This window comes from Colletotrichum spaethianum (genome assembly GCF_022836535.1).
Source record: "Colletotrichum spaethianum MAFF 239500 DNA, contig17, whole genome shotgun sequence".
Classification (NCBI taxonomy): Eukaryota; Fungi; Ascomycota; class Sordariomycetes; order Glomerellales; family Glomerellaceae; genus Colletotrichum; species Colletotrichum spaethianum.
Window position 1 is genome coordinate 392,277 of NW_026054787.1, and position 15,544 is coordinate 407,820.

Here is a 15,544-nt window from a genome sequence, read left to right on the forward strand (position 1 = left end):
CAAAGGCATATATCGGCAATCGATACCACTTTGGGTTTCGTCGCGCCTAAATATAGCCGGGCTTCTTCAATCATCCCAGCTACGGTTTTCAAGTGATTCTTGTATTTAGGACGTTGCGCTTCGGTTAGCGTTCTTGCTGCCGGGCCTCGAGCTTTCCGTCTAAGCAGCAGCCACTCTTGTCATGTAATTGAAAACTCATAACCAGGTGCTGTCAGTCTCGTTATGTATTCATAGATCAGTTTCGGACACCCCCTCAGATTCAGTTTGTTCCAAGCGTTACAACTCTCTCCCGTCAAGGTTCCAGTATCTTTCGCAGTCACAGATGCCTTGGGTAGGTTTCCGCATGATTACATCGACAGACTTGACAGGGCTTTGCCTAACCCTCTGGTCTCCTCTCCTCTAATATCTTCTGGAACACGTTTCACGGTTGAATACTTTGGAGACAGAATTTAAAAGATAAAATCGACGGAGCTCATTCTTGCCCGCCGCGCAAGCTTCAATTCTTTCGAAAGAAGCTGCGATTCCAGGGCCATCTCATAGAGAACCTGGCCATTCTCCGAAACAAATGCTACGACCTCCCGCGGCACAACTGAAACTTGCGTTGCCCAAGGCGTCGTCGCATCTGGTCTTCTGTATCAACAGAGTCCTAGAAACCCTCGCAGTATCTAGGGGAAACGAGGGTCTAGTATGCTACTCCGGTACCATTTGTGATGCTTGTCTAGGCAGAGAAAGCTGGTATGGTGGAACTCTGCACGCGCCGGGAAACCAGCACGATACGGTCCATCTGCCTCAGAGTAAAGAGACTTATCCCAGGCGGTACAATCGTTATAACCAACGTCACGGATGATCGTTACCAGACAACAGGCGGCCCAAAAGCGGTCAGCCGAGAAGGCAGGTAAGCAATCCTTCTGGATAGACTAGAACATGGGAAACGACGAGTTACGAGCGCTGCGTTGTGAGGTTCGGTAACAATCTGCTTGAAGACTCGCAGAGGTGGCATCACGCCGGTGCCATCAAACATAGCAGAGTGTCCGTTACCTCATAATAGCCGGACCCAAAACAAAGTACTGTCTGTCTTCGTCGGCCCTGCCAACCTCTCCCTGCATCAGATTTCCAGTCACATACTATAGAAAAATTACTCAGGATAGGACGGGTACGGAACCAGCATCATGATTGAGTACAGCAACAGACTATTTTCAAGCCCTTGGTCTGAATGATGCAAGTATCATCTTACAGACTACAGGCAAGGTAAATTAGGAATAGGAGACCAACGGCAATCGACATGCATGGAAGTAAAGCACAGAGTCAATCCCGCAGAGAAAAAAACACGGATATGCTATCCCCGATTGATATAACCTGGAATAACAGGACCTTTACCGTCGCACGACAAAACAGTCGTTTGATGATTCCCATTAAGGGAACATCTAAGGTTGTCCAAACGAACGCAAAGACTCGATAAACCCGGCGACCGAACTTTGGCGCTGCCATCTAGTAAAGTGATCCGCAGCGATACCTCTTCTGGCCCCTCGTGATGACCTGTCGTCCGGCGGCGGCAGTGTCCGAAGCATCTGTGCTCTTCATCTTCACATGAATGGGCGTCGAAAAGTGGCCCGCTGTTGTCTCCGAGAACAAGCAAGGCCCCTTTTCTCACCGGCACCGATCACTCGCATTTGGCTAACGCAGAGCGACCTTCCGAGTGCCCCAAGAGCCAGCTCAACGTCGGCAACACATGGGGCGACGAAGGCGTCGCAAAACAAAAAAAACCCACCCCCCCCAAAAAAAACAAAAACTGGATTTCCGTCAAATTGCTCGCCCATATGTTCTCAAGCTGCCAAGTTGATAGCTTCCCTCGACGGCTCCGGGCCTCCACAATTTGCGCAAAACGGACAAGTAGCCTGTCAAGACAGTCAGCGGACTCTCGCAAAAAGTCATGTGTGCATGATGTAGGAACAGCGTGGCTATGCCCTCCCTTCTGTTAGCCTCTACCCCGCGTTTCTGGTATTCACAACAGGTTCAAGTGTGGGTTTACCGCTGGTGAAGTTGTCATGGTGCATCAGCGTTGGCTCGTATGGGCGGCAAGTTGGCATTGCATCTCAGCCCTGCAGGCACAACTCGACCATTTCCAAGAGCAAAAATCCTCCGTTTCAACGATTAGCCTGTTTCATCTCCTGCAGTTGAGCTACAGATAAGCGTAGATCCATCTTCTCTCGGCCACGAGATAGCCGTGAGCATGCCTAGAAATGTGACGCTAAGAGTGCAGTAGCTGTGCGGGTCTTGCCATTGGGCAAACCCAGGCGAACGACTTGTTAGGTGACGGAGTTCCATGACTCTGCGCCACGCCCAAAACTCGGTTGACCTGTCAGAAGAGCACACTGAGTGCGGATGCAGCCACAAGGTTGATGCCAAAGTCGTGTCGGAGGCGAATTTATCCCCGCATGTGCTACCGGTACTCGCTCGTCCTTGACAAGTCCAGGCGAGGCAACACGACATTCTAACTTGGAGGGAACGGGCGCTGTGCGTCCCTGCATGATGGAAGAGGATTCGGTGCTAATTTTGGAAACGGGATGAACCCGGCATTGGCTGGAGCACCTCATTGACGGCATTGTGAAGGGTCCTCATGATGGGTACCTAGAGTGTGGTGTGGTCCTGTACAGTGATACATAGTACAGGTAGTAGGTGGCGGCAGACGCCGACATCTGCGGCGGGAAGGCGGGAGGTAACAGAAGCCGGGAAGAGCGTCGGGGTTACAGCTCTTTCAAGCACTGAAGACCGTTGACATAAACTTGGCGGGGACGGTGGCATCGTTGTCGAAGCCGGAGGTGCACGACGTCATTGGGTAGCTGTGGGGGTGGGAGCTGTTCGAGTGGAACATTGCGCAGGGGAGAGAGATGCAGTGGGATGGGTGTCATCTGTACCTGCGGAGTACCGCAAGAAGACTGGGAAGGGTCTTGAGGCGGTAAGTAACGATGGGGTCTCTTGGAGCCACCATGACCCGTCAGTCCCTGAAAATGAGATGTGCATGGGCATAGAGGGATAAATGAATGGCTGGTTGTTGGAGGACCTATGGAAGTTCGGCAAGATCCAGCATCTGGGCTCTGTGGAGGCCATTGGGTCGGATAGGCTGGATTGGAGTGAAATCAGGTTGCTTTGTGGCGCGGTGCTTTTCTGCGCCCACATTGCTAATTACCCGTCAGTGACTCAGAGGTCGTGGGCTGGTGAGAAGTGCCTGAGAAACACTTGTTTGGATTCTTCGTATTGCTTGCAAGAGACTAGCCTTCAAAGTTGTCGGGCAGCCTGCAACTTATTGGCACATCGGCCAATGTTTCTGTGTCGGTAAAACAAGACAGCAATAGCGCTTCTGGGGACAGGTGGCTGGAAAGACTATGTCGGTTGCAGGTGAGAGTTGCGAACCGAAGCTTGGAAGTGGCATGGTGTCTGGCCACGGGTTGACGAGTTGACCGCCTGCAGGAACTGTGCCTTTCAGAGCCGAAGTAGTGGGCGCACTGTGGGAAAGACAGTATCAACTCGCTGAGAGGACCAGGGCGGATTGTGCATAGGAAGTACCGTGGTAATGCCCTTGCTCTACCTCTTTGTTCTGCATCGCACGAAAGCGAGGTCGAATAGGAACAGAGACAGAGGCTGAGGTTCCGCCCTACGAGAGCGCCATGTCGTACTCTGTGCTCTGCAGGCCTTGGACGTAATGCATAGCCTGCTGCCAGAGTGGCTCGCTGCTTCCATACCCGATGTCGTCGGTCAAGCTTATGGCCGCAAGGTACACTATGGCCGCACCGGTACAGTTCCATCCGGCGGGAGGCTTAGTTCGGCGCTGGTGAGGTGATCGACAGCGGCCTTTGCCATTTCGGAGACGGGAGTTCGGGTCTGGACCAAGGAACGGGCTGTGACCCGATGTCAAGACGCGACGAACTCCTGTTCGGAAGAAGCTTGAACGGGACAGCTGAGGGAACGATGATGTAGTCGCGGCAGCATTTTGCAAACTCGATCAAGGCATGGTGTCGGTATCGTGAGCATGCAAGACCTTGAAGACCGGCCACAGGAGATCCACCAACCGAAAGCAGGTTGCGCAGGGGGATTGGAATGGAAGCCGAGCCCAGAGTCCGAGATACGGGAAACTCGCGCCCAGCTCTGTAAGGCAGCAGAGAGAGAGAGAGAGTGTGTGTGTGTGTGAGTGAGAGACATATGTGTGAGACAAGCATGGTGGGAAGTCGCAAAAGCTGGCGAAAACATTGGAAGTTGTGGGAAGAAACAAACAAACGAGGGGAGTATGATTTTCCAGAGTCCCCTTCACAAGCTGCGCATTGAACGCGATACCCAGTGATGTCGGACAATGCAGATGGGGGATTGCGGCTGACGATGCGTCGACGACGCATGCTAGAAAGTCAATGGAAAATGCACTTCGGTCTGGGCTCGTCATGTTCCGACAGCCGCGTGTCAAAACACGCTTGCTTTTTCCCCAGCCAGTCGTTGGGCAAGGAAATGTGAAATGATCGAGAAGGAAAGAGTGGCCCGAGGTGCGTCTGTCAGTTGCTGTCGGATTGGACGAGACGAACGGGTGCGTGCCAATGCAGGTACCTGTTTGTCCCTCGACGACGCATTGTCCGCCACGTCTGCCTGCCTGCCTGAAATGCCTGAGACGCAACGAGTTCCCTCGTCGCCCCGGTCCCGCGATGGTACCGGTTGGGACGTCGATGGGACTCTGGCGGGAGATGGGGAAAGCGATAATCGAGATCTCTGGATCACGACACCGGACCCTAAGAGCACAAGGCATTGACGATGGACGGGTGTATTTTAAATTGGACTTGCGCGATCCGAGCTCTTGGCTTGCGATGGGGTTTGCTGATAATGACGGGACGTTGCTTCTTGTCTCCGTGTTTGTTTTTCCTTTCCCTCTCCCGTGCTCGTCTCTCCATCCATTTCTCGGTGTGTTTTGTTTTGTTTACCAACGTCAGAAATGGTTTGTTTTTCCAATTTGAAATTTGGTAATTCCACTTCGGCTCCGAGCCTGAGAGCCACCCCCCAGCTCCAGTGTGCTTCCCAAAGTATGGGGACCACCACGCCCACGTCCCGACGGGCAACAACCATGGACGAAGCCTTGCACCCATCAGCTGCACCGGCGCAGAATGGTACCGGTAGAACCAGTCGACTTCAGTACAGCATCACAATGCGTAGGTAAGCTTTCGAGGAGGGCAGGGTTCCGCCTGTGCCTATCTGCGTCAGCCAGGAGAAGGCTTGACTCGTATGAGGCTTAGGACGACGGCCGAAAGGGCTGAAGAGGGGAAGAGGGGCCTTGCCGGCGTGCGGTCAAATCCGCGTCTCCAACATAAGCATCTTTGTAAGGTGTTGTAAGTCATGTACGATATAGGGGATGACGCACGCCGGCACTTGGTCCAGGTTGCAAAGGGGCGCAAGCTTATACTGAAGCCGAGGCGTGGGCGTGTGTGTTGGTGAAGAATGGGAGGCATGAACACCGCGGGGCCACAATTTTCACTGGACTCGTAGACGAGTCGGTTTTTCCTTGCCGTACCTTAACCTAAAATTCCCTGCCTGACCTCGTATGAAAACTCTGCGTCCCATCACGGCTCTGGAGCTGGAGCTGGAGCTAGAGTACCCAGTGGTGACTGCCCCTGGTCGCGATGTACCAGAGTAGATGCGTACCTTCCCTTTGTGTGGACTGGATCGGACTCACTACCGTAGGCTCAATGAAAGATTGATTGTTTTATTGATTTGAGACCTATGAAAACCCTCATTGGGGGGGGGGGAGGCAGATGCGCGAGGGTCCACTTGCGCCTCGCCAGTCTCATCTCGTTGAGAGCTTCTGGCGGCAGGGCCACCCCCTCCTTGTCACGACTTCCTTCCATTTCTTCGCTGGGTTCCTTCTCTTCCTTTTTTTTTTCCTCCCCCAGAAGATAGGTACTATAGAATCTGCCAAGGGCAGGTGGCCCAGGCCTCATCCCATTTGATCCTTCCTGGCGGTGCCCCACAAAGCCAAAATGCACAGGGGCGTACCTACCGCCACGGAAGCTCATCCTCAAGGTACTTGGACAAGCTTAGAGCTGTCTGTAGCGTGGCAACGGGGGGTGAATACGGCCCTCTGTCAATCAGTCCATCACTCAGTCAGTCATCCACCCACTCACCCATTTATCCAATTCATCTCAGACCGAGGTGTTTGACCACGGATGCGAAAGTGGACATCGACAACACCGACTCCGACAACTTCAGTACTTCCGCCCATGCCCGCCGTGAAGTACAGGTACCGCTGTCATCCACTCGCAGCGTGTCAGCGTCTCCAGTGAACAAGTGCAACAAAAACACTGGCTCCCCTATCCACCGTTTCTTGCTCCTTGGGATCGTGCAGATCCAGCATCCGCACCGTCGCAAAGGACTCCATTGAACCAGGGACAAACAGCCAGTGACGGCAGACAGAGGCGGCCAGCGAGTTCCTAGCGGCCTCCGCCCCAGCAACTGAGCACCCATTTCAACGTTCAACGTCCCACGTCCCACGTAACTGCGCAGCAGTAGCACACTTTGTCCGCTGCAGGCTTTGGGCCTCGACGAGTCTTTCTCCCCACCCTGGGGGGGCCTGGCCGGTCTTGGGTCGTCGAGAAGCATGGAAGGTGAGGTACCTGCGCCTCTGCCCAGTTTACCCTGCTGCGTACGGTACTTTTTACTGGAGGGCCGTTTCCACTCCCGCTCCCACTCTCCCGTCTCCTCCCACGTCCCCCCCGTTGGCCCTGGGCCCCTCTCTGCTGTTTCTCGCTCTCTTCCAGTGTTCCCCTGCCGATGATGCCCTGCCCTGCCCTCCGTCGCCAATTCTGTCCTCCGACGACCACTTTGGCTCTTTTCACCCACTCACGGGACGCACTCACTGCGGCAGTCTCGCACCAACCCATCTAACATTGACATTGGCATAGCTACACATTGGGCCCTGTCATTTGGGGATACCATCGCTATCGTCCCCCCCCTACGACACCCCTCACAATCATCCGTCACCCCTCGTCGCCGCTGCCCTACCAGACCACCTGACCGGCTATAACCCTGCTGCCTCCTCCCGGGTTATCCATTCCGTCCCGGACTGTCAGCGTCTGCTGCTGCTGCTGATGATGAATGAGGAGGATGCTGGTAGTAGAGGTGGGCGCCGTCTCTTGCCTGTGTCGTTTGCGCTTTGTTACTGCTCGTCGTCCGGGCCGCTCGCTGTCCACGTTGAATGTTTTGTCCCATACTTGTTGTTGTTGCTGCTATGCTCTGCATACCGTACTTTGCTTTGCCCCTGGTCTTCCCGTATGTATCTTATGCTTCCACATCATAGACGTCCACGGCTCACCAGCAGCTCCCCCTCCGGATGTGAACGCCGCACCGGTACATCGCTTAACTCATTGTTTGCACTGGACGGTCCCTGGCCTTGCATGTCCTCTTTCACTCAGATAACCCTACCTCCCCTAACCATCCTGGGGTAGATGTACTGCCTGCTTTGGCCCAGGCGAGCTTTTAATCAAACGAAAGAAAAAAAAAAGTCTGGATTCATCACCACTGACGACAACCCATCCCGCTCGGCACACACACCCACCCCGTCTGCTCTCTGCACACCACCTTGTCTATCTTCTTTACCTTGCCTGGGTAACTCCTCAACCACGCTCACCTTACCTACACAGCATTTCTCTTCCCTTGCCTTACCCGACTTACGCACACGCACATTACACTTACGCCCGGCCTGGACCTGGTCCTGGACTTAGACCTGGACGTGGATCTGGCCTGGACCTTGAGACCTCTGCAACTTGCACTGGCACCTGCACCCGCACCTGCACCTCCCCCTCTTCGTTCACGTTGCTTCGGACTCTAGCTTTTACCTTCACCTCACCTTACTTCGCGTTACCTACTCACTTTCCCACCTGCGTACCTCGTCTCGAGTGCACATACCTCGCTCGTACCTCTTCTTCCTTAACTCGACCCCGAACTCTTCTCCAGACCAAAACAACTTTTCTCTTCTTCGTCCTCGCCGCCCGACGACGTTCGATTGCCAGATCCAACCCGTGTCGTCGTCGCGTCCATTGTTCGGAAACGTCACTCGCTTTCATCATTGTCTGTCGTTAAAATTCCACTAACGCACAGCTCGTGTCTTACCGACTTCCGCCCTCCCCTCTTCCAGCTCCGCATCATCGTCGCCTGCCGCTCGCTGTCTTTGGTCAAGGCTGCCCAAGCATCACTTAGGTCGTCATCTCACCTATACCGGCGCTCATTTCCGTCGTTCGCTCCCACCTTCCTCAGTACCCCCCCTTCTTGGCCAGAGCATCCTCATGACGCCGACGGCAGTGCTTTCACGATAGATTTTCCAGGAAGAGAAGAAAAAGGTGGAAATTTCAGACAGCCGACGCAGCGCTTCGTTCGACAAAGGAACATTTGCGCGCCAAAAAGAAACCCCACGTCCAATCACCCGCCTGCGCGTCGCATCCTCTCCTAGCGCATGCTCACACCCAATACCTTCCCAGCAACCTAACCCAGTGCAAAACACCACCAAGCGACCAAGCAACCGACCGACCGACTTGACCCAAGAACAATCACTGGCGACACCGGGTCTGCTCCCTACATAGCTTTCCCCCCGCCGCTCGACCATCGTCATTCTACGTCGCTTGACACACTTCGTCGTCCATCCCCGTTCCCCACGACCACCATTTGGAGCGCTGGCTACAACACCATAATTGAGCTCCAACCACCTGCGCCCCGTCATTGCGATGACGTCCGCAGCTCCTCCCCCCAACCAGGCTTTACAGCCCACGAGCACCTCGACCGCACCCACCGGGCCTTCGACTCCGAACAAGAGAGACTTGAAGTCGTGGTGGAAAGGCTTCAAGTTGCCCTCGAAGCACCAGGAACATCACGGTAGAGCCCCTTCTACTTTCGCATTGCAACCTTCGCCCCCATCACAACCTGTCTTCAGTGAAGATGTCGACGAAGCAATTGATACATCGACCACGCCTCTAAGCCACATCCTCTTGTTGCAAGACGCCTACGTCGTCGAGCCCAGCAGTCCTCCCCAACCCCCAGCCTGCGCTTCAAGTGATGCGACAGCGTTCACCTCCATTAACCCGGCTTGGGTGCTCAACAGGCTGTCCCTGTCCATCACCACGCCTGTGCGCCAGTGCGCCAAGCGGATCCGCGCAGCTATACCATTCGCCTTTACTTCAGGTGCTAAACGTTGTACAGCAGACAACCGACCACATGGTATCTTCGGCGTCCCTCTCCGCCAGAGCATCACTTATGCCAACGTCGCCATCTCCCTCGTCGATGAGAACGGAAAAAGCTACATTTATGGCTACGTACCGATCGTCGTTGCCAAGTGTGGCGTATTTCTCAAGGAAAAAGGTGAGCGCATGCAACCCTGCGGCAATCTTCCACCTGCTCACACTCTGTTACAGCCACAACAGTAGAGGGTATCTTCCGTCTCAGCGGCTCCGAGAAGCGCATCAAGGAACTGAAGCAGATCTTCGACTCCCCCGATCGCTACGGAAAGGGCCTTGTGTGGGACAACTACACTGTCCACGATGCAGCCAACGTCCTCCGTCGATACCTGAACGACCTACCTGAACCGGTTGTGCCGTTGGACTTGTACGAGAAATTCCGGGAACCACTGCGAGGCGCCACGAGGCAAGCGGTGGGTGATGCTGAAGGACCCCAATTCGTAGAGGACTTCGACGAGCAGGCCGCCATCGTCAAGTACCAAAAACTCATCACCGAGCTCCCGCCGCTGAACCGACAGCTACTGCTCTACATCCTAGATCTCTTGGCCGTTTTCGCCGCCAAGTCGGAGGAGAACCGAATGAACTCCCAGAACCTTGCGGCCATCTTCCAACCCGGTATGCTCTCGCATCCGCAACATGCCATGGCGCCGGAAGAGTACCGCCTGAACCAATGCGTCCTCATCTTCCTCATTGAAAACCAGGATCATTTCTTGATCGGCATGCAGGGCACAGCCACAGACGAAAAGACGAAGCAGTTGATCGAAAAAGGCACACCCCCTGCTGCAAGTGGGCCGGTAACTCCTAACCCTAACAGGAAGTCGGGTCTGGGTCGTTCTGCGTCTAATGCAAGTGCCGGTGCTGAGAGCGTGAGAAGAGAAGGGATGGTCAGGAGAAATCGATCGACGTCCTCGCGACACTCTCACCAGGAGGGATCTACGACCCCCAACAGCCCGGCTCTGGCCCCGACACCGAACAGTGGACTCGGAAGGAGTAACACCGTACCCTCCAAGAAGTCTCCCGCTCTCCAGACGGGAAGATTCAGACGCGATGCCTCGCCTATCCCCGGCTCGTCATCTCGAGAGCCCATGATTCCGGCGACGACGGAGGAGCTCGTCGAAGTGCCTGATCAGTCCCCTTCTGCCTCGACCATTTCGCCTGTCCCAGCTGCGATTGGCACATCCAGCCTGGCTCCTTCTGTTGCCGGTACGGCAGGCCGAAGCCAGGAGAGGCTGCTGGATCCGAACGAGGCAGCGACCCCCGTCAAGGAAAGGGGCCTTCCGAGCATATTCCAAAGATCCCCCACAGGCGAGGGAGAGAAGAGACAACCGAACAAGTTGAAGAAGAAGCGGATCCCTGATAGTCTAAACCCGAGCGCGCAAAGCTCGGCCACATCCTTGCCCGGTACGCACTCAGCCGCCGTGTCCCCTGCCATTGAAGCCCCCAATCCTATGGACCTGGTGGGCGGTCCAATCCCTGAGCATGAATCCCTCTCTGTCGGTCAGCAATCGTCTGCAATTGATACACCATCGGAACCCACTCCACGCGCATCACAAGTCCCTTCAAGCAGCACCCTACACCCTGAGCAGACCCTCAAGGGCAAGAAGTCACCTCCAACATCCCTTCATTCATCATTTAACGAAGGTTCTGACATCGATCAGACTGAAGAGTCCATCATGACGACATCTGCCGACGCGAATGAGCCGGATAAGGATAAGAAGAAAAGATGGAGGTTGTCGCGGCAACGGGGCCACGAGCACCACCCATCCATCACATCACCACGTCTAGCATTTGGGTCCAACGATAATGCTGATGTTAGCGTGACCTCGATTGGAAGCGGCGGATACAAACCACGCAAGAGCTTCACTGGCGAAAGCTCCGAAGCCGGTTTCCATGCCGCCGAGGCACAGAGCAGTCACGAGTCCCGCGACAAGGACGGCAGAGACGAATCCAAGGGTCCTATCGGTTGGATTAGGAACAAATACCGAGAGGCTAAGGAAAGCGCGGAGCAAAGAAGGAATAAGTCGCCTCCTGCTGACCGGCAGTCCTCTCTCGGTAGTTCCAGTATCATGTCCGGAAGGGGCAAGAGCTTGGACCTACGGAGAGATCCCGAGGAGAAGGTGCATAACGACTACTCGGCGCCTGTGCCACCATTGCCGTCTCAGCCGGCACCGGTTCAACCGTTAATGGCTCCGTCGGGGCCAGCACCAACTTCGGCACCGGCGCAGCCAGTGTTACCTTTGCCGGCCCCAACGGCGCCGAACCAGCCAGCATCGGCCCAGCCGACAGTACCTCAATCGGCACCATCTCCACCAGCAGCGTCCCAACTAGCAGCTGCATCTCAACCGGAACTAGCGCCACCGCAACATTCACAGACCGAAGAAGCACGGTAGTCATGGCGGCTTTTTTTTTGTTCAAATTATGAAATCCATGGTGTTTTGTTTGGGGGACAAGTTTTTAGGGAACGACTGGCACTCGTCGTTTGGACATGATGATGCGCTTTCAGGGGTTGAAATCGGAAAATGAGAGCTTAAGCACGAGGCCGCTCCAGTTCCAGGATCCCAGGTTGATGTTTTATTCAAGAGAAAAGGAGGCATGTGTGTGGTTGTGTGCGAATCATAATGTACGGAGTTGTTCGATTCTCTGTCTGGCTTGGTGTAAGGCGACGCATTGCCCACGGGCTCGCTCGCTATGAAGGGATTCTAGTCAAGTAGGCGTTGTCGAGTGCAGGCCAGTCACCTCCTAACGTTTAAAGGGATCTGGCCTATTGATGGTCTATGAAAAAGAAAGGACTTTTTTTTACATTTATCTTCTCTACAAAGGGGCCCCCGTCTCTCTTCGGGATCCTCTTTATGCGTGATCTTGTTGATGCTTGGTAACTATTCGGTCCACGGTTTACACTTTGGGACTGTGCTCGTTCTTGATGGCACCGGGAGGTGATGTGTGTGTTGGACTCTTCAGCTTCATATGATGATTTGTTATATATAGCACATGATTTACATTGGCCAAGGAGGCTGGTAACGTATCCCTGGCCTGAATTAGGCGTTCTCACTTGCTCTCTTGCCAGACTCCAGTTACCCCCCTTTTCGGGGATATGTTTTACACAGATCAGGATACGGTGGTATACAGCCCCGTGTCCCAGACGACGAGCTTGCCCCGCCGCCGGGAATCCTCGTTGAAGAAGCCGTTCCAGCCCTGCCAGACGCGCTTCGGGCGGACGCCAAATCCTTGGCCGTGAGGCCCATCAAAGAAGTCAAGGAGCCAGGGCTCGATGCCCTCGAAGCCAACGATGTAGCGGGGGATGTCCTCGGCCGCCGTCGACGGTGCTGATGGCGCATTTGCGTCCGTGTCTAGGTGGCCTTTTTGCGTGCTACGCGTGGGCCACACCTCCGTGGACATGAACAGCTGGGGGTCGTCATAGAAGCGGTCCGCTTCGTCGCGGTAACTCATGCGTTCCGGGGTGTTGGGGGCCGTGTGGATGGGCGGCTCGCAGGTCAGGGCGCGGGCGCGGAGGGTCGGGTGGATGAGGTGGGAGCGCCAGGGGGTCGAGTGGCATGGTGCGAGGAAAAGGGCGAAGAGTTCTTCCGACGAGGAGTTCGTCAGGGCCGAGGCCGAGGAGATGGGGATGGAAGAAGCGGAGGTGGCGGGGTGGAGGCGGGAGTAGGAGTTGCGGAGGAAGGTGAGAACAGTCAGGGGCGCCGGCTGGTGGAGGAGGGTTAGGAAGAAGGAAAGAAGGGCGTGGAGGGCCAGGGCGGAGGTCAGAAGGCGCTTGTGCCGGAGTCTCGGCTTCGGAAGCGGGGACTTGGAGGTCGGCGTCGGGGCCGGAGAGGTGAAGAAGGTCGTCAGGGGCGCGGCGGCGAGGACGTGGAGAATCGGGAGGAGGGGGTAGATGAAGCGGACTTCCTTGTGGGAGACGAGAGAGAGCGTCGCGATCATGACGTAGACTGTCCATGAGAGGGTCTTGAGAGCCTGGGTGCGAATCTTGGAGGACGTCGACGGCGGGCGATAGAGGGCCACGAGGATGAAGGGGAGGTAGGCTATGGACAAGAGGGGCAGACCCTGGGAGAGGTAGTAGTGCCAGTCGTTGCGGCCGTAGAAGACGGCGAGAGACTGGGAGAGGTTGAAATAGAGGAACTTGTAAGGCGGGAACGCCCACTCGCCAAAGTAGAGACGGTCCGAGGCGAGCGAGATGCAGAGAACAAAGGCGCCGCAGAGGAAGGCTTCGCGAATGAGAATGACCGCGGTCTGCGCCGTGAGAACGGAAACCCGGGTGAAGAGGGGCCGGGTCAACGTGGCGGTTGCGAGTGTTGCCCAGATGAGGGCGTTGGTTGGGCGAAGGAGGACTGCGATGGCGGCGAGGATGAGGGAAAGACGGAGGCTGTGAGCTTGGGTGAGTGAAGGTTCTTGGATAATTGAGTCGATGTGGAAGACGCACCTCGTCAGAGTCCCTGGGGTGTGCAAAATGGACTTTGCAGGCTTGGGGTTCTCCTTCTCTGGTTTGGTTTCACCGAGAAGCTCCCACGGCCAGTAGTTGAGGGCCATGATGGTGAGCGTAGTCTCCAGCGAGTTGGAGAAGGTCCTCGTTGAGCAATACCACTGGAACGGGCTAAACATGCTCATGAACAGCTATGAGAGGGCGTTAGTACATGTCTCTCCTTTGCACCCATGCACGCGGTCAACCGGGCTCAAGAAAGGCGGTTTCGACTTACAGCAAACCATGAGATGGAGCTATCAGCACCGTAGATCTTGACAGCGAGCTGCCAGGTGTACCAGTCACCGGCCGCGGCGAAGACGGCCTGGGCGGCCTTCGGGGCGGCGAGCAGAAGCCATGGCCGGGCCAACGGGAGCGGGCGGGCGACTAGGTCTGCGAGAGAGTAGACGCCGGCGAAGAGGACGGGATGCAGCGAGGAGCGGAGCTGGTTTCTCCATTCCTGTGCAAGTCAGCAACCACCACCCCAAGACGACAGCACGAAGGAAACAAAAAGATTAATAACAAGAATTGCAAAATGAAAGAGTGCGATTCCAAATACTCACCCATGTAATCCACGCACCGGCACCCTCGCCAAAGGCCATGCGCCAGGCGGGCTCGAGGGCCTGAAAGTACTCATCGGGCTGGAAAAAGGTGAGGACCCACCAGGCGTTGAGGAGACGGATGACGAGGAGGGACCGGAAGACGGCGGGCTTGTTGCGCTCGTTACGAACTGCCATTAGGAGTTCGGGGCGGGCAGGCGGGGAGCCGACGGAAGCCATTGTGGAGCAAGCGTGGACACCCCTTCTCCTTGGTGGCCGGCGGCGGCAGCGGCGTAGGGGCAGCGAAGAGGGGGGGCGGTAGACGGGGCAAGGGGCGGGGTCGCTCTTTGCTTGTCGGCAGACGGTGGACGGAGGAGGAAGGCTATTGCGTAATCATCGGTCGGACGGCATGCGTTGATGCTGATGCCGCTAAGAGGAGAGAGGAAGCATGAAAGGGTATTCCTCTCTCTCGTTGGACGGAAACCGTGTTAGCGAGTCAGAAGACGTTGCGTAGGAGTGGTTGGTGTGTGCGTGGTATGTGTATGTGTGTGTGTCGGTGCTGATGGTGTTGTGACTCCTGAATGAGCTCAGGCCCCCTTTTCCGCCCTTTTCTTGCTGTCTCTTGCTTTCTGGCTCGTTTTTGTGTCGTCAGCCAGGACCGGCCAGGAGTGGAGTTGGAGGAAAAAGTTGTGATGCGTTATGATGCCGGCCGGGCCCCCTTCCTGATCGCTAATGGAATGTCGAAACGGGATGCAGAGCGCTAAAGTTTTATTGACAGGCCGTTGCTTTCTGGCAATTGGTCACTAAAACACTGGAGAGTCGCTGTCGCCGAAGGCCTGGAGTGGTAGGCACTGAGACCACCTAATCGAATACCTTGATATTCAGGCACGAGTCTGTACTGCATGGGAACCGCGACGGCCCCCATTGGATCTTTGTCGCATCTCCATAGTAATTGACCATCCTATTGGCTGCGAATAGCGGGAATGGAAATAGAGACGTCGTCATTGGGCGAGGCCTGGACTTTCCTCGTCCTTCTCGGTCGCTTCTGTGTCAGTCTTTCTGTCTCTCCACGCCTTGTTCAATTCATTCTTATCCCAATCTCGAATTCCTAGGCCAATGATACGGCGCCGAATTGATACCTCTTCACAGTGTAAGAAGCCTGGACGACTTGCATATCCAAAATAACAAGAGTTGATAGCGTAGATAAGCAGGTGTCATTTACTGCTGTACCTCGCTGATTTCGAGCACAGACGACCGTTATCGGCGTTTTCCTCGCTCGTTGTCCC

At 55.5% G+C, this 15,544-nt stretch overlaps 2 protein-coding genes across 2 annotated transcripts; one reads left to right on the plus strand and one right to left on the minus strand.

Annotated features, from left to right (window-relative positions):
- Positions 1 to 8,744: 8,744 nt before the first annotated feature.
- Positions 8,745 to 11,641, plus strand: ColSpa_06915 (Rho-GTPase-activating protein 8; the record flags this gene model as incomplete). The annotated part of the gene is made up of 2 exons (XM_049273127.1): positions 8,745 to 9,375; positions 9,429 to 11,641. 2 exons carry the CDS (start codon positions 8,745 to 8,747, stop codon positions 11,639 to 11,641), a joined length of 2,844 nt encoding a protein of 947 aa, XP_049129084.1.
- Positions 11,642 to 12,356: 715 nt separating this feature from the next.
- ColSpa_06916 (GPI mannosyltransferase 3) lies at positions 12,357 to 14,498 on the minus strand (the record flags this gene model as incomplete). Its single annotated transcript, XM_049273128.1, has 3 exons — positions 12,357 to 13,874; positions 13,958 to 14,179; positions 14,283 to 14,498. The coding sequence occupies 3 exons, from the start codon at positions 14,496 to 14,498 to the stop codon at positions 12,357 to 12,359; spliced, it is 1,956 nt and encodes a 651-aa protein (XP_049129085.1).
- Between the last annotated feature and the right edge of the window lie 1,046 nt (positions 14,499 to 15,544).